This window comes from Miniopterus schreibersii (assembly GCF_964146895.1).
Source record: "Miniopterus schreibersii genome assembly, chromosome: 2".
Taxonomy (NCBI): domain Eukaryota; kingdom Metazoa; phylum Chordata; class Mammalia; order Chiroptera; family Miniopteridae; genus Miniopterus; species Miniopterus schreibersii.
In genome coordinates, this window is record NC_138102.1 from 164,106,997 (window position 1) to 164,130,806 (window position 23,810).

General features: G+C 44.7%; 1 protein-coding gene across 1 annotated transcript in view; it reads left to right on the forward strand.

The window, feature by feature from the left end:
- Window positions 1-11,006, forward strand: part of GRIN2B (glutamate ionotropic receptor NMDA type subunit 2B) — a gene marked incomplete at its 3' end in the record, with an annotated part of 393,757 nt that extends 382,751 nt beyond the window's left edge. Inside the window, exons 10-13 of the mRNA XM_081130390.1 lie at window positions 1,763-1,923; window positions 3,881-4,068; window positions 6,523-6,761; window positions 9,150-11,006. Of these exons, the coding sequence (XP_080986516.1) occupies window positions 1,763-1,923; window positions 3,881-4,068; window positions 6,523-6,761; window positions 9,150-11,006 (2,445 nt within the window). The remainder of the gene's footprint in view (window positions 1-1,762; window positions 1,924-3,880; window positions 4,069-6,522; window positions 6,762-9,149) is intronic.
- Window positions 11,007-23,810: the final 12,804 nt, after the last annotated feature.

Sequence of the window (23,810 nt, forward strand, 5' to 3'; positions counted from 1 at the left end):
ACTTATAGACTTAAAAATCACAACCCTTTTCAAAATAATTAAACAAAAATTCTTAATGGCAAAAAGCAGAGTGGTATGTCAGATTTGGAGCTTTTGAAGTGAGAAAGTAATGATCTTTGATTCATTAGATTGCCTAATACCACTGCATGATTCTACTTTTGACTATGGCCAATTCTGACCAATTAAGATGGCATTTATGGGGCCTAGTACTATGACATGTTGTGGCCCATGTACTCTCATATCCTGAGAAACTCTTGAGCTTCTCAGATCAAGAGAAGGAGAAAGAATGGCTCTAAGTCCAGGCTACTCCAAAGGTTCAGAGGACTCCTGAGTTGGCAGGTTAGATTTTCAAATGTATCTCCTAAGTATGTGGTGTATAGTATTGAAACCAAGAAGACTTTTAAAAATATCTACATCGCTTCTTATGCCAAGGAATAACAGGGCTACTCTGGTTATATTCTATCTGTTCATTGCTATACTAATAGAATGAGAAGCTTGGAGAGCATTAAGTTTGATAGGGAATACAGAATATAAATATGAATTAAAATAATAAAAGGAACACTCATTGAGCTATTTATTGAGCACTTACTGTATGCAAGGTGCTGTGTGAAGAATTTCTTATACATTATATCATTTAATCCTCACAATAATCTTGAAAACTCAACATTATTGTCTCCTTCTTACACGTGAGGAGATGATGCACAGAGAGTTCACGTTACTTGCACAAGGTCACACAGTAGTAAGTGGCAGAGCTGGTCATCAATTTATATCTGTCTCAATCATGGAGCTTAAATTCTTAGTGACTACATCAGAAACTAGCTCTCATAACCTACCTCATTCAGAGAGTAATGGAATTTGTAGTATGAATTACAGTGCTCTAAACCAAGAACACCAAGTACTGATGGGTCACTTTGGGGTTGACTTAATGGGAGAAAGAACTCATGGAAGGTTTCCTGAGAAATTGCTTTGAATTACATTTTGAGACAAAGACTATGAATTGACCTAGAGAGAAAGGTGAGTTCGTGCTGAGGGGACCAACTATAAAGATACAAATGAACAAATGATGTGTTCGGGGAGCAACATACAGACTTAGTCATTGCAGAAAAGAGCCAGAAATAAAGCTGATGTCATAAGGTGAAAATCCAAGAGATTTCACTTTGTTATGGTAGGCACTAGAGAGCCACTCTCAGTTCTTAAGCAAGGTAAGGAACCTAATTACCTGATTAAAACTGTATTTGATTTTAAAATTTATCCTATAATTTATGTAGGATAAATATGAACTATAAATTCATCAGGGAAGGTCAAGAGAAAATTTCTTAGTAAAACATATTTGATACCAAACAAATTATTTTCAGGAGTACGATGTAGCTCACCTCATCAAGGCCCTGTGGTCTTAATAGGGCAGTGACACTATATTTAGGCCCCTAAATAAGAGGCCTGGAAGCAGATTTTACACAATGTTCAGAAATAAAGGTGACTAATGCACCACAGCATGTTTCCGTCATCACTGGTATTGTGTAGTATGCATAAAAGGAGCACACAGGGGTTATAGATTAAAGTCAGGGAAATAGCTCTCAGCAATCTGTAATAAACTGAGTTGAACTGAAGTCCGCTTTTAGATAGCAATTGTTGCTCTGGGTGAGGACTAGTGTATTTAGTGAACTATAGTTGGGTCCGTTCCATTATAAATCCACTAATGCTAACTTAGTATCTCTTCGCATTTTCTGAAGCATTTTCTTTCTCTCTCTTTCTGTCTCTCCAGTTCCAGAGACCTAATGACTTCTCACCCCCTTTTCGCTTCGGGACGGTGCCCAATGGCAGCACAGAGAGGAATATTCGCAATAACTACGCAGAAATGCATGCTTACATGGGAAAGTTCAACCAGAGGGGTGTGGATGATGCGTTGCTCTCCCTGAAAACAGGGTAAGAACTGCTTCCAAGATCAGGGTCTGTGGTATCTTCCTCACATTTATTAAACACACATTGAATCAGATGTACTATGTTGGGGTGCCATACAAAGTTACAGCAAAGAAGACTTCACTTGCTCTTCACGTATTTTCACATTAAATTTGACAGTAGATTTTAGGTCAGTGCATAAAGATTCCTATGCTATTATTTACTTATATGTATTTTTTTTTACAAATTATATTCTACTTGCATCAGTGTCACCATGAAACAGGAGTTAAACAGATGTAAAAGTAGAAGCAAAGAGTCAATGATACGGCTCAGGTGGTACACATGAAATAAAGACCTGTGGACTAAGAGGTGAAAATGATGATTCTAGTATCTCAGAGACAAGGGAGAAAACATTTTTAGACAACAAACAGTGAGAATATGTTGACTGATCCCCCGTTCTGGCTTTTTGGTTTTTCTTGGATCCGGCGCTATACTCTAGAAAGTATTTGTTCTTTAAAAGGAGCTCATGAACTGCAATGTGCTGGCTTGCATAACCCCAGCCACACTGATCTCTGTACTCATTTGGCCTCCAGAAACCACAGCTGTCAAATAAAACAGACAGTTGAGCATTAAAGATGTTGTGGTTTGGGGGTCAAGGGGTCCTATAGCTGATTTCCTATATTGCATGATAATTAGCAGCACTTGGACCTCCTGGTGGCTTCCGTTCTGGAAGAGCCACCCTGGTGCATGGTTATCTAAGTACTGTTATTTAAGTATTTCGTTATGTTATAATATGTCTCTCTCTTGTCACCATAAACTCAGAGCAGATTTTATAAGATGGGATTTGAACTTGGGGGTGGGACTAGGTTGGGTAGTCTGGCCCTTGGTACACCCACAGTTATTAATCATAACAGAGCTTTGTTTTTTTTGTGTGCCACCTTTTATAGGGTCCTCATGGGCTTTTTGAAATATGCTGTGTACCGTATCATACCAGAAAGAGCTTATTTTTTCCTTGATGGGGGAATAAAGCTAAGTTTACTTACACAAGTAAAGGGGATAATGCATGCTTTTCCCCTTTTCTTGAAGACCTCTCTATTACCCATATGGTTATGTCTAAATTTCTTCCTTTACCTTTAATGTGCTTACATGTTGGTTTAAATATTGATTTATACGTTCCCACTCTTAGCCCTAGTCTACTCACCTTCCTACATATTCCCTTCTTGCAAAGCACAATATACGGGGGTTGTGAGCACATGAAGACATAGTTTATTCTTGTATTATTATTTACTTATTACTGTATTATTTACCATACAAAAACTGTAAACCTACCTTTGCCCACCCCTGTATAAAATGAGGTCCTCATATATACTTAGGAATTTGAGGGATCTGAGTTCTTCTATAGGTTGCATTCTCTTGTTAGTTTCACACATTTGCTCTTAACACAAGCCTGTGCTGCCACCACCTCAATTATTCCTTTTTCCTTGTGCAGCAAAGCAGAATATTGAAACCTTTCTGACCACAAAAATAGCATTGCACAGCTATTGAAACACATACACCTACACTTATCCCTGCTCTGGACTGTAATGAACTGGAAAATGAAAAATGTTATATAAATCTAACCCATGCTATTTGTTGTTATCATTGTGATGGTTACTTTTCATTATTTCTGTTATTATTTTTATTGATTCCTTTTTACTTCCTCTCCCTTTCAGACACAGCTTATGAGTTGGCTTCAGGCCTAACTTACACTCTCATCATTCCCAGTAGGAGGGAAAGAACTCCTCCTTTTGACTTGAAATCACAATAAAGAACAGCCTGGGATTCAGGCTTTAGGTTCTGGCTGAGTTCCAACTTGAACCTTTATTTGAACCAATTCTCCCGATAGTTTTCTGGAACCCTGCTGCTTCATATTAATGGCCCCATAGGTAGTTCTGTACTAAAATTCCTCCACTGGATTTGGTTTGTTTGCTTCTTTCTTGCACAGGAAGCTGGATGCCTTCATCTATGATGCAGCAGTGCTAAACTACATGGCAGGCAGAGATGAAGGCTGCAAGCTGGTGACCATTGGCAGCGGGAAGGTCTTCGCTTCCACTGGTTATGGCATTGCCATCCAAAAAGATTCTGGGTGGAAGCGCCAGGTGGACCTTGCTATCCTACAGCTCTTCGGAGATGGTGAGTTAAAAAGAGACAGTGACTTCTTGGCCTCTTCTGATGGCCGGCCAAAACATCAGCCCTTCCTTCTCCATTCCTCTCACCCCTGCGTTTCTAGCACTTCTAGAAAAGCATGTCACAATACACTATGAGATTTGGGGGTCTGTATTAGTTTCCCAAGGCTGCCACAACAAAGTACCACAAACTGAGTGGCTTGAATAACAGAAATACATTGTCCTATAGTTCTGGAGGCCAGAAGTCCCAGATCAAAGTGTTCATTGGTTTCCTCTGAGAGCTGCTAGGGAGAATTATCGCACCTCTGCCTTCAAGTTCAGGTGGCTTCTCCCTGTGTGCGTCCTTTTCCTTTATGTGTATGTGCCCGATTTCTCCCCTTTTAAGGGCATCATTTACATTGGATTAGGGGCCCACTCTATTCCAGAATGACCTCCTCTTAACTAATTACATATGCAATGACTTTATTTCCAAATAAAGTCCACATTCCAAGGTACTGGGGGTTAGGGTTTCAACGTATGAATTTAGGAGACACAATTCAGCCCAGGACAGGGCGAAAGATGGGGCTGAATATTAAAGTAGTTGATCAAGGAGGTATGTTTCACAACTGCAGGCTATGATCAAACCTCCAGGGAGTAAGAGAGGCTGGTATTAGATGTTCCAAACAATCATCTCACATGTGGCCAAAGTGGATGGAACTTTGGAAAGGTCTCTGCTCTTTATGTGCCCAGAGAAAAGGCAGAGGAATCCTCTACTCATTCTCCCCTCTCTCCCATCTTGCTCTTTCAGCTGGAAGAGGTGGGAGGCAGACACCATAGAGCATTCCCCAGTGCCATTCTGGCAGCCGACCGAGCAGCCAACTTGCTTTGAGAAAATCTCATCTCCTATTTCATTATAGCATGTCTTCTGCATCCCCTTTCACTTTTTGTTCAAAGGACCTCCTCCTCCTGTTAGCCTCACAGAAGTTAATTCAGTTACGGTTGAGCAACTTGACTCTGCTTAGCCCCACAGGTCATCAGCCCAGAGGTTCTCTAAATTACTCTTGCAGAATCGTTGCTATTAGGGATGAGATAAGAGGCAGGAGAGCACAGCTGGATTTTAAGACTCCAGGTGAAGTTCGTTGCTCCACTACTTAGGAAAATCATAGTTTGATCAAAGAAATGAATAAAAAGTGAGTTGATTAATGTTGGAAAGAGGAAGGGTAATAGCTGGGGTGTTAACCGGACATTTTGGTGTAAGCGCTTCTGAGATTTTAGCGTAGCCGTCACTGAAAGGCAATAATGGAGCTCTGTCTGTCTCTGAGGAAGAGCAGCAGTAGAGATGATTTGAAACAGTGACCAAAGCTCTAGTCAGATCACACAAAGTTCTGATTTTTAACCAAACCAGACCCAAACCGAAACAAACAAGCGATTTCCTTCACGAGATTTTCAGAATGTTGCTCGTCTAGAATTAGATGCATTCCGGGGCGCGTGGTTTCCTTCATTTGCCTCGATTCTCTACCTTTCTAAGTCCTACATCCAGTGAAGTGGATAAAGGTTATCGAAATCTGACACGAGTTGAGTTTATCAACGCCCCCTCGAGCAGTGTTAAAAGGAGGCAGGTCTGACTTTATTCAAGCCGACGCCCCTTTACTCCTAATGTCTACGCTTCCCTCTGCAACAGAAGGCGAGTGAGTCTGAGGGTCCCTAGGCAATCGGTCGGTCTCCTCTGCAGATCTCTGTCTCTCCTCCGCTCACCCAGCTGGCTTTGCACATGTGTTTAAGAGCAGTTTTCTGTATCACTTGTTTGATGACGGTGTTCCCCACTGTCCATAGAATAAAGCGCTAAGTGCTCGGTCTGATGCTCAAGCGCTCAGCAGTCCTGCATCAGCCTTTTCTATTCAGCTGCCTTTGCCACTTGTATTCTACTTTGAACTGCTCCGCATACCTTTCCCTAAACAAGCCTTCTGTTTTCCCACCTTCCTCCCAGTGACCCTGCTATTTCTGCTGCCTGGAGTGCATTCTCATACAGTATAAATTAAACTTCACCCATTCGCCATTCCCACCTCCAAGTCTTATCTCCCCCATGAACACCTACTGGCCACCCCACCCACAAAATTACTCTCACTGATTTGAACTCCTGTTATCTGCATATAGCTTATCATATTGATTATTTATATACTAATTTACTCTGAATAGTTAATGGAGAATAGAGTTAATATCTCATATCTTTGTATTATCTGCAGTACCATCATTAATTTTTCAATGAATACTTGTTGAATATACATTATATTTATATATATATATACTTATATGTATATAATGGTATTAATAAAATGATTGTTAACTTTCTCTATTAATTTTCTTTCTTTATGTCTCCCTGTCTCTTATGTTTTTTCTCTCTTCCCCAATACCCCTCTTTCCCCCTTGTCTTTACTCCCCTGCTCTTTTCTCTCTTTACCTGTTCTTTCTGCCCCATTTCCAGGGGAGATGGAGGAGCTGGAAGCTCTCTGGCTCACTGGCATTTGCCACAATGAGAAGAATGAGGTCATGAGCAGCCAGCTGGACATTGATAACATGGCAGGAGTCTTCTACATGTTGGGGGCAGCCATGGCTCTCAGCCTCATCACCTTCATCTGTGAACACCTTTTCTATTGGCAGTTCCGGCACTGCTTTATGGGCGTCTGTTCCGGCAAGCCTGGCATGGTCTTCTCCATCAGCAGAGTAAGTGGACTGATTTAGGGGCCCGGAGCCTGTAGAAGACAGCTTAGTCTAGCACTGTGCAAAGTGGAGAGACCCAGAAGGGCACTAACTCCAGCCTGTGCTGCTAAAGCAAGAAACCACATCACGTATGTTTCCCCAGGGGGCTGCGTGATATAATTTCAAGTCGTTTGAAAAAAATCAGGTGATGCTACTTTTTTCTTCCTTCAAGAAACAGCTTTCTGTGTGGGGTTTGGGCATTTGGTTCTCAATGAGAACTGGAAGATCTATCAAAATAAAAAATGTGGCCTTTTACCAAATACCTTTCATCACCATTAGTTAATTCTGTATAGTCTGTAATAATCATTTAATCATTTTTAAACAAAATTATATTTCTATTCAGATAGAGAAATGTAATATGTCTCTCTTATTCTAACAGACAAAGGCATATTGTTGTTTTATTGTTCCTCTTTGTATTTTAACCATGCGTGAGTTTTGGGGAGTTAAAGAACTTAACAACCTTTAGAAAGAAGTCCTAACCCATAAGAAATTTACATTCCAGAAACTTCCTTAATTGGAGCAAAGCATAACTCTGAAGCAGTTCTTTATTTAGGCTTCTTCTATGTTTCTAGTCCAAACTGAGGATTTAAAACAGTTTTGAGAATGAACAGAAGGCCACAGGGAAGAGTAAGAAAAGAGGAGGAGGGATTCTGTTGATTTTGTTAATAAAGTTATGGGACTCATTCATGAGAGGTGAACTCAAATGTCCTTTTTGAATAGAGATCTGGGTTTCAGATATAACCAACTTTGGCTCAAATGGAGTTATTTAAGAAAACGGATTTGTCAAATTGCTCCATCTTTTGCTCATTTTCCTGTAGTATTTTAGTGATAAAGAACAATTTCCTCTCTGGCCGTTAGTCGGTTCAGGCTATTCAGTAACATGGGAGCAGGAGGGTAGAATCTGTGGCCCCTGAGTCATGTAGTTTCTTTGTGTGGCCTTCCCTAAGGTCCTAGATAGGGTGATGGCAGAAACAATGGGGCTGGTGACCCCGAATAGGAATCCCATTCATAACCCTTCTACATAATCAAATGCTTGGCATTTTCTCCCGGCCATAATTACGGAGGGTTAGAAAGGAGGCCTGAGAAAGAAAGTAGAGTAACCTTACCATGAAGATCTATCTCGCTGTGTCCTCTGGGTCAGTGAGGCTCACCTCATCCAAACCTTTCTTCTCTGCTCTTAGTGTCATTTTCTTTCCTACCTTCACTCCTCTCATGCCCATCCATCAGGACAACTTCCCTTTTTAAATTATTCCCTTTCTTTTAAAGACACAATTCAAACAACCTCCTCTTCAAATAACAGGGAGGAAAGTTCCAAATTTGTCCACCTTTCAAGGCAGGGAGCAAGATATGAGTAGGAGTTTGGCTTGACTTTCAGACTTGAACCCAACCCATTCCCTCTCCTGGGTGGTGTTCTTTAAGGCTCTGTACACAGGGATTTCTCGATCAATACTAATTTGCCAAGATATTCATTATTTATGATAAGATTGAGTGAGAAAGTATAAGAAGAAAACCAGGAGCCAAAGAGAGAACAAATGAGAGAATTCAACACGGAAATTATTTATTCCTATTTAGTACTCCGTATCTGTCCCAATTCTTAACCTCCCGCTGTGTGGGCCACAGCAGGAGAAAAATCTGTCTTTGACCCTAGGGCTTCCTGATTCTCTCTGTGAATTTGGTTCATGCTTGGCTCAAGAAGAGAACTACTCAGCTGTTATTTGGTGATCAAAATTCTAAAAGCTGCTCAAAATTTGTCAGAGCTGGAAAAGAGTGCCAACTGTGAGCTCCCAGCTCCAATGTGCTTTCTGGCCAGCCAGGGTGGAGCAGGCTCAACATCTGTGGAGCATTGCTACTGATTTCCAGGAGGCTGTCAATATACATGTATATGTACATATACATATATACGCATATATACATATATACATATATACATACACACACACACACACACATATATTGCTATTGGCTGACACCATGGCATCATCTTTAAGATGCGAACACCTGGACATAAAAAGGAACATCCATGCAAGCGAATGAGGGCATCAAGGCAAGAATGTCATGTCTTGTGATTTTTATCCTGTTTGCTCCAGTGGGTGCCATCATGTGCCCACTCAGATAGCCAGCCAGGCCCGGCCCTTAGCTCATGATAGGACACTTCTAAAGTGCAAGGCGAGGACTCCCGCAAGCTTCTAGCCACATCTTCTTAGGAGTATGTGAGCCTCTCTACTTCACGTTTTCCCTGGCTTTTCTTATCTGCCATTAGTCGGGGAGGCCGTGGGGGCGCGGGGGTGCTTCACAGTCTCTTTCTGGCCTTCCCGGAGCCCTAATCCGCCCCATCCTGTTCCTGTTCCCCAGGGCATCTACAGCTGCATCCACGGGGTGGCCATCGAGGAGCGCCAGTCGGTGATGAACTCGCCCACCGCCACCATGAACAACACGCACTCCAACATCCTGCGCCTGCTGCGCACGGCCAAGAACATGGCCAACCTGTCGGGCGTGAACGGCTCCCCGCAGAGCGCGCTGGACTTCATCCGCCGCGAGTCGTCCGTGTACGACATCTCCGAGCACCGCCGCAGCTTCACGCACTCGGACTGCAAGTCCTACAACAACCCGCCGTGCGAGGAGAACCTCTTCAGCGACTACATCAGCGAGGTGGAGAGGACTTTCGGGAACCTGCAGCTGAAGGACAGCAACGTGTACCAGGACCACTACCACCACCACCACCGGCCGCACAGCATCGGCAGCGCCAGCTCCATCGACGGGCTGTACGACTGCGACAACCCGCCCTTCCCCACGCAGCCGCGGCCCGCGGGCAAGAAGCCGCTGGACCTCGGCCTGCCCGCCGCCAAGCACGGCCCGCTGGGCGACCTGTACGGCAAGTTCTCCTTCAAGAGCGACCGCTACGGCGGCCACGACGACCTCATCCGCTCCGACGTGTCGGACATCTCCACGCACACGGTCACCTACGGCAACATCGAGGGCAACGCGGCCAAGCGGCGCAAGCAGCAGTACAAGGACAGCCTCAAGAAGCGGCCCGCGTCCGCCAAGTCGCGGCGCGAGCTGGACGAGATCGAGCTGGCCTACCGGCGCCGGCCGCGCTCGCCCGACCACAGGCGCTGCCTCCGGGACAAGGAGGGGCTGCGCGACTTCTACCTGGACCAGTTCCGCCCCAAGGAGAACTCGCCGCACTGGGAGCACGTGGACCTCACCGACCTCTACAAGGAGCGCAGCGACTCGGTGAGCGGGGGCGGGCCCTGCGCCAACAGGCCGCACCTCAAGCACGGGGCGGGGGACAAGCTCGGCGTGGCGGGCGGGGTGCCGGCGCCCTGGGAGAAGAACCTGAGCGGCGCCGAGTGGGAGGAGCGCGCGGCCGGCGGCTTCTGCCGCAGCTGCCCGTCCAAGCTGCACAACTACGCGGCGGCGGCGGCGGCGGGGCCGAACCCCGGCCGGCAGGCCTGCATCCGCTGCGAGGCCTGCAAGAAGGCGGGCAACCTGTACGACATCAGCGAGGACAACTCCCTGCAGGAGCTGGACCAGCCGGCCGCCCCGGGCGCCGCGCCGCCCGGCGCCGCGCCCGCCAAGTACCCGCAGAGCCCCACTAACTCCAAGGCCCAGAAGAAGAGCCGCAACAAGCTGCGCCGGCAGCACTCCTACGACACCTTCGTGGACCTGCAGAAGGAAGAAGCCGCCCTGGCCCCGCGCAGCGTGAGCCTCAAGGACAAGGGCCGGTTCGTGGAGGGGAGTCCCTACGCCCACATGTTTGAGATGCCAGGCGGCGAGAGCGCCTTCGCCAACAGCAAGTCCTCAGTGCCCACTGCCGGACACCACCACCACCACCACAGCAGCAACCCCGGCGGCGGCGGCGGCTACATGCTCAGCAAGTCGCTCTACCCCGACCGGGTCACGCAAAACCCTTTCATCCCCACTTTCGGGGACGACCAGTGCTTGCTCCACGGCAGCAAATCCTACTTCTTCAGGCAGCCCTCGGTGCCAGGGGCGCCGAAAGCCAGGCCGGACTTCCGCGCCCTTGTCACCAACAAGCCGGTGGTCTCGGCCCTCCACGGGGCTGTGCAGGGCCGTTTCCAGAAAGACATCTGTATAGGGAACCAGTCCAACCCCTGTGTGCCTAACAACAAAAACCCCAGGGCTTTCAATGGCTCCAGCAATGGGCATGTGTATGAGAAACTGTCCAGCATTGAGTCTGACGTCTGAGTGAGGGAAGAGAGGCCGAGGTGGGCACGGGAGGGCAGGGCCGCGGGGCGAGCGGGCGCGCAGCGGCACCGGCGGCGAGGGGGGTGACCTTGGTTCCCATTTGCTCCTTTCTTGTTGTTTTAATGTATTTATGGGATCCTGGAGTTCTGATTTTTTTTTTTTTTTTCCGGAGGGCAACCCTGGTGACCAGCACCATCTCCCCTCCCTTTCCAGCTCTCCCTCCTTCCCCCCCTGCCGGTCGTTCCTGTTCCTGGGAGACGGCGCAGCGGGCTGCTCGGGATGGGAGGCCTGGAGGGGGCAAAGGAAGTGGCTGCTGGCGAGCTTCCTCCTCGCGTGGAAGGACTCTGTCCCCCGCTTTGAGTGAAGCCGGCAGAAGCGAAAGGAGGCCATGTGCGCCCAGGAGAGCCTTCCCGAGCCCATCCGCACGCTCAGGCGGGGCAGCGAAAGCTCTCGGGCAAGGCCGTTTAGCACACTTGCCTGTGAATGAAGGGAGGCCTTTGCTAAAGTCTTGTGGCTTTGATGGCATCTGTTTGGGGATCATGTGCCAAGCAGAGGCGGGGAGGCCATTTGTGTTGGTATATAAGCCAAAAACCGTGTTTGCTTCAATGTCATGACATTCAGTAAGCGAAAGGTCGGCGGCCGGTGACATCATAGCAATCTTTCACAGTGCCTTAGAGGCAAGAGAGGGTGGGCTGCGTGTGCACGCGTGCCCAGGCGCACTGGCGCTCGTGTCATCTACACACACGTGGAGTCAGGGGCCTATACATGCAGACAAGGCAACCCTGACTCGTGTTTCCTTCAATGTCCCTCAGCAGTGTGCTTGTTTTGGCTTATATACGAACCGAGATGGTCACATGCCACCTGCATTTTGGCTGTCTCGCCCCTTCGCCCTTCCCGGGTGAGGAGAATGGAGGTTATGGACAGAGAGGGTTGTGTGGTCTAGACGAAAAGGTGGTGAGCAAGAGCAAGGTACAAAAGGAATTTCTCCAGCTGCCAATACTTCCAGCTCGTTTTGGCCAAGAACTTTCCAGGAAGGCTAAAGGGAAATAGAAGTAGCCATGATCTTTTGCCCACACTAGAGAGCAAAAGACCCCATAAAGCTCTCTTGAGCTTTGGACCTTTCAGCTGGTCATGGTTTGTTCGGGGAGGAGCTAAGTAAGGCTCTGAAAAAGGGAGGAGTAGGTTGTGGTAGGGTAAGTGAGAGAGGGGGATGTTTTCAATGCTTTGATCCCTTCTTACTTAACCTGGAGCTAGGAGAGCAGGCTTGTTCCCTCAGAATCGATCACAGCTGACAGGGAACAGACAGGTAAGAGGAATGAGCTTGCTCATGAGTATAGCTCAGGAGGCACGGAGGGAAGGGACGGGATTGGAAGTGGGGAGGGGAGGGGCACACCCCCGCTACCCCGTTGGGTCTGGCTCCCTGAGAATGTGACATTGAGCCCAGTGTGAACACCCTCCGTAGAAGCCCTTCCACCTTCCTGCAACAACGCCTCCTTTCTCTCCCAGAGTGTACCATTCAAGAATAAAATATAGACATCTAGAAAAACTCCAGGAATGAGGGTGCTGGCAGATGTGATGCCCCTTTCACTAGAAGTCGGAAACTTGAGAAGGGAAATGAATATTTGTCACTGCCGGTCCTGAAACTCTGGGTCAGCTCCGCTGTCCTGCCGCCCTCCCCTTACCCAGGTGGCAGCCACAGAACCCGGGTCTGTGTGGAAGCTTGACTGCAGGACCTCCATGTTGCACACAGGACACATAAACCAGAAAGGTGCTCATCCCCCTCTGGAAGGAAGCTGCCATGTCTCTTCAAGTCACACCCTCCAGGGCTGCTCTTTGCCTTCTGTTTGCCCTGACTCACCACCCTTCCTCTTTCCCCACCCTCGACTGCGGCCCCCACCCTCCTCCTTGATTTTTACCTCAGTATCTTTCATTTTAAAGCCAACCGAAGGCCTTGTAAAGCTTTGTTTTCTTTCTAAAACGAACCTGGGGGCAAGGGGCTGAACCTCTCACAAATTTGGAGAGAGGAGCACGGAGTGCTTTACTTTAGATTCAAGGAAAGACTTTGAGAGAGAGGACAGAGGGTGTGAGGTGTCTCCAGGAGGAGGAGGAAGGGCCATAGAAACATTGCTTCACCCTGGCTCTGTCCAAGGTCAGGGGCTCCTCCCCTCGCTCTTCCTCTTACCTCACCCCGTTCAAATAAAAAACCAAACCAACTAACCTAGCGAACAGCAATCTAGAACAAAGGGGGCTCTGCTGGTCTCCACTGGGGACAAAAATCAAGATGGTGTTCATTTCACATGTAAATATTTTGTTTTCTAATTAATTTTGTATAGATAAAGTGTTCTCTTGTGAGTGTTCAGGGTGTTGGGCTGAGGGAGTGGGGTGGGGATGGGAATGAAGCGGGGGAAGTGTTCTGTTACGGGTTTTCATTTTCCATTGGGGAGGTTGTTTTGTATGGCTTTTGCTTCAGGATGTCTGGAAACAAGTGAATGCAAACGGAGGCCGCTGTGGTGAAAACGTCAGGAAGAGTAATTTGTGTCCATGCTTCCCCACCTCACTGGTCTTACTGGTCTGTGAGAAGTGTTCATGCCCATTGGCCTGGGCTTACTTAGCACAGGGTCCAGTTTGGCTCTAAGCAAACCCCGGGTCCAGCTCTTATCTTCTAGGTAGACTATAGATCACCAGCATTTCATGCAAAGTCAAGCCGGTAGCACCATATTTTCCCCGTCAGCACCTAGGGTAGGAAAGATTCTCAAGAACTGGGGTCAAGTTAATCTGTCATTCCTGGTGTGGCTGAGAGGTTTCAGGAAGCTCAGTCCTAAGGAATATCCCAGCAGCCCCCTCTGATACTTTACAACCTTCTCAGTCACTCTGACTATTCTTCCTAGTACCTGGGCACCAACCCTCTCACTGACCCCTCCTCCCCTCCGTAGAAATCAGTTGTGACAGCAAACCTAGAAAATTCCCACTAGGTCTCCTTTTTAAAACACAATATCTGTTTACAGGGAGGTAGCACTGGATGCCTGTCTTACAAATTCACATGCTATTCTGGAAAGATTACAGATCTGCTCAAAGCTCAGTGGCCACATCATTCTCTTAGGTTGCAGAAGTTGGTTTTAGAGGTAGGAGGGTGGGTATGTAAGGGATGGTGCCAACAGTGACCTTAGATTTGCCCACCCTCATTTCTGCCATCAAGAAGGGGCTGTTTGCCTCAAGCCAGGTATTTTTAACCTGACCTTGGCTTAGCCAGGCAAATAGAATTTCTTTCACTGGACTGTTGGCTTTGTGAATGACGGCAGCCCCTCTCTCTTTACCACAGGATGAAATTTCCAAATCCATTTACCCGAGATATTACATTACTTTGTTTCCTACCCTCCATCATCAAAGCTGTCAGCTGAGTAATTTTATTTTCCTAAACCTCTTCTTTGGCCCCAGTTTGGTCACCTCTCATCAATTGGATGTTTGAACCAGGACCAAATAAGATATTCATGGCCTGCTCAAGAAAGCATAAAGGAGGCTGAGCATTGTTAAGGTCTAGGTGTTTACTTCATTCCAAAATAACAAACCAGTAAAATGCGTAAGGGTGAATCCAGCAGTAAGCCGCATCGATTCCGCAGATGAACAGAGACCCAATCTATTCAAAATTGTGAGATTCCACAGACACCCCCAGGAACAGCAAGTGTTCCTATTTTCTTTAGAGTCCATGCTTTCCATTCTGCGTCCTCGTATCATTTCCTTCCACTCTGGAAGTAGGTTGGTGGGTGTGGTCCTATATCACTCCTTTCAGTGGGATGCTTAAACCTCAGCATTTCCACTCTCTTCAGATAACCTGACCCTTGAATGTGCCCAAGTCAAGAATGTGCACACCCCTCAGAGTGATGCATGTATAGTGGATCTTGTAATTTCAAAGTATGTCACTGTGTCTTCTCAGCCAGAATGGGGGAAACATCCTTGATATGGATTCCCCTGCGCTGGCCACCCATGCTGTGATTGGGGGAGAAAATCCCTAATGATTCCATTAAATGGTGGTGTCAGTAGTGCCAAAATGCATGTGTAGTGTGACAAAATAGGAGTCATCTATAATTAAATGAGTATTACCACCCAGTCTCCCGTGGCCATCTAAAGTTGCCCAAGAGGGAATTCTCTGCATGAGAGTCAAAGAAACTATGTAACCAAAACTGCAGTGTGCTGGTCACCTGCACATCTCATTTAAGAGCTAAAGTTTCTTTGGGTTCTTTTGTTTGTTCGTTTGGTTAGTTGGTTCAGTTAGTTCAAGATTTATAGACAGAATAATCAGATGGTTTGGGCAATAGCCTTTGGAAAAAGCTATTCCAGAACTCGCTTTATTTTTTTAATCCCCATCTCTCTCTCTCTAAAAAAAAAAAAAAAAAAAAAAAGCCCTGTCATTGCTTGACACCCTGTATGTGTCTGCTTGGTGTGTTAGGAATGATTTAGATGTGTGCATACATAATGCAACTGCAGTGCTATTGATGAATGCATCAGGCGTTTCCAGGTATTGTGGCCATAAATTATGTGCTCTCTGAGCCCAAAGCCATATAAGAAATGTGTGCTCAGGAGACTGCCAAATACTTTGGTAGAGCATTTGCTTTTGTTGCTTGAGTGTCAGAGACTCTCCTTCCTGTCCAAGGAACTCTATGGATGTGAAGCAGCTAAAAGTGGGTAGTTATACTGGAATGGGTCTGGCCTTACAAATGGTCTGTGGTTCATGGTGTGATTTCAGAGGTCCCGAGAGACCTACCCTTTTCATTTCCCATCCCTCTCCAACTACTGGTTTCCCAGACAGATTTACTCCTTTAGCACTGAGCCTCTCATCTGTCATTTAAATGAAACCAGGAAGGGTGATATATTAAGCCATATTAGGGATTTATACACTGAAACACCTAGTGTACATTAGGTTTCTCATTTATTTTTCTGGGAATAAAATAATGATACAGGAGAAGACAGAGAGAGCAAAGAACACTAAGAGTAGCAGTAGAAGTAAAGGTACAGGGTCTATGGTATAAAGACATTTAAACCATCTCATCCTACACCACTTTTACTTAAGGTTCATGTGACACAGGAATAAGACTCCTGGCTAGGAACTATTTGCAATAAGCAGTCACATGAATACGTAGTTTATGAATTTCTAAATTCAGTACCTTGTAGCGCAGGTTAAGGACTATGACTTTTTCAATAGAAAATGGAAGACTGATGCTTCTCCTCCATTACAGGTTACTGATTGGTCAGCTAGAAAGATCAATTAAATTAATGTTGTGATGATAAAAAGTTACTGTAATTATCTGTTCTCTGTTCCAGTTCAATTAATCTTCCAACTTAGCTGAGTTGTCTTATGACACTTCCCAGCTTCCATAGGGGGTGCCCAATGATCCCAACTCACGCTTAACTAACTGTTAAGGAGCTACTGGACTACCAGGTGTTATTTAACCAGTGGGCAATTCTTTTTAGACCTACCAGATATTTGGGATATCACTAAAACGTAGATTTGTCATTCTATGAACATCTAATACTGATCTAGATGGAGGATTCCATTCTAGTTTGGGAATTCCAGTATTACATAAAATCACAGTATCAGAATACATCCCACCTCCATCTCTCCCTTTCCAACCGCATCTACTCAATCATGCCCTATAACTTCAAGTATATTCTTATGGCCAAGAAATCCCCAAAAACCTTAAATGAAAGTCAGTGCTATTTCCATGCCTTGGAGAGGTAGATTAGTTTGGAGGCCTCTAATTTACAATATTGAAGCAAGGAAAAGGAATTTTGCCCAAAGAGTGATGAGTTAGGATATTAGTGCTGGAATAAGTGGGGAAAGTTGGAAATCATTCGCATTCTCTGCCAGTGTCGCCATTTGCATAATCTCAGAGCTCATCACAGTGAGTTTCGGCACTTCAAAACATAATTGCTGGTGTGAGTTGGAGGGTGAGGACTCCTGATGAGAACTGAAGGTGGAGAGCAGAGTGAATGAGTAGAATTTCCCATAGCCTTGAGACTCTGGTGGGAAGAATCTGTGTTTTGGCAAAGGTGAGAGAAATGGAACTCAGTCTAAGAGTTAAGGTACAATTAAAAGCACGACACTAAGCCCATTATAAAACTGTTACTTTAAAGATTTGGTCTCCACACTTTAATTCTGAACTCTCTTCATTTGTAATTATTTTAGCATTGTAATTTAGGAGGTGGAGCAGATTCCAATGCTATGCAGTAGAGGAAAAAAATAAAAGCTCTTTAGCGTAGTTAAATATGTTAGTTCAATTAAACCAATGTCTGTTGAGCACATACTCTGCCCCTGGGCTGGTGCTGTGAAGAATGTAAAAGATTTAAAAATTAAGTGTATTATACTCATATAAGATATGAATACAAAAGTATAAATATTTAAATGTATGCAGTGTGTATGTATAAATAGGTGTGCATAAATTAGTATATTTATCCATGTGGGCTTAATTTCTTGATTTCAGGGTATGCATCAACAATATTATCCATTATATTATTTTTAAAAATATTGCAGAGATTCAGCTCTTCCCATTATGGCCAGTCCTGGATCTCTTCTTTTGGGAATTATTCTACCTCCCAGAGGTAAAACTCTGAAATTCCCTTTCTGGCCACAACCTTGTGTTTTCTCTACCTTATCTGCCTTCCTTCGAGCTCCCTCTGTTGTTCTGGTCCATAAGCCCCTCTGACTTCATGTAGTTCCCTCTTTGGTCTAATCCTGTGTATACCCATGTCAACGTACTCTCACCAGCAGTCTCTTCTTCTTGCCTTCCATCTCCAAGGTCTTAAACCGATGCTGAAGAGCACAAAGTCGACCCATTTAATCTCACCTGAACCCTACCCAGCTTGAACACTTTTTATTTCTCCAATGTTGATTCCATGTCACACCTTCCAAGTGTTTGTTAAATTTATTTTTCATTTTCCCTTTCATTTTTTCTCTCTTTCAACAGGCAATCTTTTCTACCGTGCTACTAAGAAGAGATAGCTGATTTATGAATTTTCATGTGACCTCTCCCCTCTATTTTAAATTTCTTCTGTCCTCAGTCATCTTTTCCATCTCCCCCCCCCCCCGGTCTCTGGTAACCACCCTCTTACCTCTTCTAAGGTCCACTCCAGCCAGTGGTACTTCTGTCTGTGGCATCTTTAATCTCTTCCACACATCGGCCTAGCAGCATCTCTAAAAGCAAATCTTGAAACAATCTTGAAAAACAAATCTTCTCTCAATCCAATGAGACTCTTGAATTCAGGTCCTATCTCCATTTATTTTTTCACTTCCAAACTTCTCAAAAGGATAGTCTTTCTTTTTTGACTTTCCCATCCAGTGCTCATGACCTGACTTTTAAAGTTGGCCTATACCCTACTACTCTACTGAAAGTGCTCTGTGACAGCATTTCAATGGACTTCTTGTTTCAAAATCCAAACCCCTTTTTTCCCTTACTCTTCAGCCTCGCGGAGATGAACCAGGAAGCAGCCCTTTCTGGTTTTCATCCTGGCCCTCTGGTCGCCCCTGTGCTGGTTTCTGCTCTTCCTCCGTGTCCTCAGATTGACTTGCCACGGTGTTCTGAGTTTGACACTCCTCCCCATCTCTACGCTCCCGCAGCAGCATCTCTGTCTTTCACGGCTTCAGCAATCCTTTGAATGAGCATAAATTCCAAATCTTCAGCCACCTTACGTTCGTTTGCAGAGATGATCTAGATGGTCTTGGAATTTGACTCACAGTTGTCCAAAAGGTGGTTGGAAATACATACATTAAGCTGAAGTGAGAAGTGGGGTCTAGGAGGGAAGAATTTCCTCCTCATTCAAAGAGTAAGACATTTGTCCTTTAACCTTCCTGTACTGACTTGTTTTCCCACTTCTGACCAGATTCTCTCTTCTCTATCTCCCATGCCTCCCTCTATACAAATCTTCAAAAAACTAATGGAACACCATGTTCCCCTTCCTTCATCTCTTATCCAGGAAAAAAGTAGGCACTTTTTCAAATCCCATTTTAATAATACTTTAATTGTATTTCTCTAATAACAGCTATCACAGACCATCATAATTTATAGTTATTGGTTATCTCCCTCCCTAGATTTTAAACAACCTGTAGTCAGGGGCCATATATTTACTCATCTTTTTATCTCCTTAGCATCTACCACAGCATCTTATATATGGAAGGCACTAGTAAGTATGTGATATTATTGTAAATTATAATTGAAAAGGAGTCACTTATTTTGCCCTCAGGATACTTGATCTCCAGTAAAATCTAAGGATGAGTCCCTCTGAATTTACCCCTGTATTTCTGCACCTACACGGAATCACAGCAATACATTACATGCCCTGATTTCCATGTTATTATTTCAAGTGGGAATTTGGATTTTTTCTAAGACTGTCTTATAGTTAGTAGAGTATACTTGGAATACATGTATGCAGACAGAGTAAGTGACAGAGGGAGAGACCATGGAGGATATTGATTAAATGTTACGTATCAGGAGCTTTTCAGATGCTTGGAGAGTAGCTTGTCTTCAGACACTTCACTACCCGAGCTGAGTCTCTAACAACCCGACCTATGCTGGGATTGAACTCTCTTCGACCCAATCTGTAACCTTTTTTATTTATTAACACTTGCAGTACCAGAGGACCTTACACAATTCAGGCTCAGTAATCACATAAATATGGACCCCGTATGGTGGTCTGATAGGAGCAGTGTATGATGCTGCATGCTTGGCACCTTCCACATCTGTGTCTATGCTAGGCCAGATGCCAGATGGGGGAACTGTTTGTGCTGCTCACAGCCTTGTCTTGGTGATACTCCTTTTCTGTGGGTTCTTACCCTTTCTGAGGCTTTGCCTATAGGGTGACTTCTCCAAAGGGAAGATGAGAGTTGAAGTAATTGAGCGCTTTAGTTCAGATCTGTGTATTTCAAATGAAAACAGGTTAGGATTCAAATGATCTGGCTTAAAATTCTAGTCTCTAAAGTACTCATTTCTCCCTAAATGTGAAGGGATTCATTATAGTGGAGGAGAGAACATCTCTTCTGACCTGATGGCCTTCCTGTCCCTTGTTCTCTAGGCCCTATTCACCCTTCCCCTACCCCTTGGTATTCCACTTAGCAGACTTTCCTGTTCTTTCTAGTCGGTGTCAGTCTGTTTGTCCCCCTAAAAAACTCTTGGAGCTGGTACTGTCCTCTCACTGCTGCTGGCAACTGATAATGTTCCCTTCTTGCCACCTTCCTCGATAAACCTCATTAAGTCATTGACTATCAGTTACTGTCCTGTAGGAGGCATCTTCTGCCACTGTGTGCTAAGTTACAGCATACTGTGGAGAGCTGAACTCAAATAAGTTCCATGCACTGACAAGCCTCTTCAAAAAAAAGCAAGTGAAGTCCACTCTTCATTAAGACAGGAAGGGGGTAGAGGGATTGTTATTGGCAAGATGGCGCAAAATGTGACAACTTTGAGACACTGTAATGAAAAGTAAAATGTAAATCTAAAGGGAGAATTTTTCTTCTCAAAAGTCCCATAAGGTCTAGATAGTTCTGCTTCTGGGGAGAGTTAGCATTTTAGAGCAAAATCTAGATTGTTGTGTAATGAAATACACACACATACACCTGAAACAAATAGTCTGATAATAGCTGGAGGAAGGGTAGGAAGGCAGCTATCCTCATGAGAAAGACATTCATAAGTCTCTGTTGGACCAATGAATGCAGAGTTTGGGAAATTTAGAATATATTCTGAATGCAGTATTATCCATGTGAATTTTCTGCCTATGAATACCTGTAGATGTTGAGGGGTGATAGAAGAAGCAAAAGACAGGGAGTCTACAATGGCACTTCCCTTCGTGTCATGAGTAAAGCCAAGAGCCTGCACCTGAGTCTCCTGGTTCCCACCTGGTTGATGGTTTTGAGGACAGCTTCAGAAAAAGCAAGACCCAAGGCTGATGACCTTCTAGTTGCCTGTTCCGTCAGTCACTTCCAAGGACCAAAAGCCCACCCAAACTTGGAGCTCACTTCCTGGCCACAATTGAGAATAGAATTCTTGCTTTCCATTTTCACTTGTAACTTGAGATGCAGCAGGAGAGAAAAAAAATTAAATGAAAAATCACTTTCTGAGGGCCACCTTCATGCCCATATGTGGACTGGAGGTTGTTTGATCAATGTTTAGTGCCAGAAAAGCAAAAACCACATCACAGCTGCCTTCAGCTAAAACTGCACGTCTTAGAATGAGTGAGGAACCTGCATCCAGCTACATCCATGAGGTCCTGATTGTCCCCAGGAAGTTAGGACACATGTCAGTCCTGAACCAGTGTTCAGGCCTTGCCCTTCTAACTACAGCTCCTGATCATCGCCCTGGGCAGAGAGAGTGTGACTTGTCCCACCACCTCCATGCATAGATTCTAAACCACTACTCCATGACTCAATCTGTCCCCCTTGCATTAAGATTCAGTCTCAGATCTGATAGGAATGCAGCTTTAGGAGATGTGGCCACTGAAGGTGAGTGTGCTGGGCTGCCTGCTTCTCCTAGATATGGGTATTACCTGTTTCCAGAAGGAGCATTTAAAAACAAAACAAAACAAGAAACCGTGCCTACCTGAAACCTCAGTCATATTCAGAACAGTTTGTGTGGTTAACTTCCAGTGTCAGTGTCACATTTTAATTGTAATTGATCATTTTATTTTTTTAAAATCAAGGGCTATTTTAATGCTTCCTTTGGCTGTGACATAAGAACCACCTGCAAATCAGAGACTAGGCCATTCCTCTGCCTCTCCTGGCATTGTGCTCTCAGTAACTTATAAATTGCTTCCACAAATTCACCCAAACAGCACAACTGCATCTAATTTGATCTCTTTGCCATGAGCTCCCTCATCCTTGTGTATCTCCCCAACACACACTCCACACACCCACTCCTAACAAATAGATCCCAAATTGCCCATTTCAATCACTTTATGGAGGAACAGGGATACATTCTTGGTAGATAAAAGTGTTCATTTAAAACTGGGTGGACGTATTACAGTTTATTGAACCAGTCTTTTCTCTTTTGCTCTACTTTGGCTGTGGATCACTGACACCTCCAGGGTTGACAGATATATCCAGGCTTTATGTGAAAGGAGCATTCTTTCTTTGTGATGGACCAATCTAGTTGTCCAGCCAATGGTCACTGTTTTACTCTGGAATCTGTGTGGTCTTCTGATGTCATGTTAATGAATCAGTGCTAGGAGGACAGTGGAGCAGAAGCCATTCTTCCCAAGGATAGACAGTCCCCTTGCTTAGACACATTCAGATCCACATGTGCTCACATCTCTTCTTGACAACACCTTAAGTGCGGGTGGAGAGGTCTCTCCTAAGTGGGGTGGGAAAGGCGATATGTGCTTTGGGTGATATAGTTGTTTTTTCTCTCCCTGGGTCAGGAGCAGGGAAAGTAGCAAGATTTCACATCAGCAGGAAGCAAGGAGGCTAGAGAAACATCCAGGTAGAATTCTTACTAATAAAAACATAAAATAGTAAAAATATCCTTTCTTTGATGTGAATGCAATTGGAGGTCAACCAGGGCACTTAAAGCTGTGTTTCCCCTCATTCACTTGTCATCTCTTGCCTTCTGTTATTACTGTTTCTCATTTTAGGGATCTTGGGGTAGTCTATGACCTGAGTCAGCTTCAAGCAGCTTATGCTCAAACCACACACACACACAGACACACACACACTGTTAGAATGAGAAGCTGAAAAAGCACAGAGCTTGAACACGTATATGGTATGTAATGCTTTTAAACCAGAGCCCAACAAGTCTGGTACAATCAGCACTCCAGTATTTTAATGACAGAGGACAGAGCCTGCTGTGCAAAACTGGGTACTTTGGATCCCAGAAAAGAGAACAGCATTGTTACTGATTGCTCCTGAGACTCCTGGACACTTTCAATGATCAGAGAAGTTATATTGATTATCTCTTGGTAGCAGGCACAAGAAATGGAGTGCATTTTCTACCCAAAAAAGGAGTAGAAAACTTTCCATAATAGAAGTCAAAGGTTGAATAATAGAAATGTTTTGAGGAGTCATTCCTTGAACAGTTTTAGCTTAATTCCCACGTAAAAGGCCCTGAGCGGTGGCAGTCTTTAGCCTGACTCTGCTACCCCTCCTTGAAGAAGGAGGGAGTTTCTAGGATCACCTGCAGCCCACTTAGGCCTCCACCACCTTTAGCCTATGGTACATTCTGAGTAAATTAAATCATTGGTATGGGGATGTGGAATAATTTACCATAACCACAAAATGGTCTCCTTGGGAAGGGAAGTATGATCATCTTTTAATTTTACATATGAAAATGTTGGAGCACAGCAAAATTTGATGATTATATAGGTGATTCTTGGCAGGTTATATGGAAATTCTTGGCAGAACCAAAATGTGTCTGAATTTTCAACTCTCAGCCTAGCCCACTGAGTGAGTAATGGTGCCTGAATTGTCCACCTCACCCTAAGTGTTCATCATCTAACTGGAGAAAAATCATGAAAGTGAGCTGATTTATCCAAATCTTTCCCATGGAAGTTGTCTTCTTTACAGACACCGCCCCTCCCCCCATACACATACACACACACACTTCACATGAGTCTACAGAAACAAGTCAAGTAAGAAAAAAACAAGAGCTTTGAAAACCAGAAGGAGTAGAAAAGTTTCTGTAATAAAAAAAGTTGAAGGTGGAATAACATGTGTTTTTGAATTTTGTGGGGTAAGACATTGTGAAAATTTTTTAATAAAAAATTTATATGTAGCATGTAACTCACACAAATAAAAGCTCAAGAAAAACTAAGACAGAGGATTTCTTCCAGAGT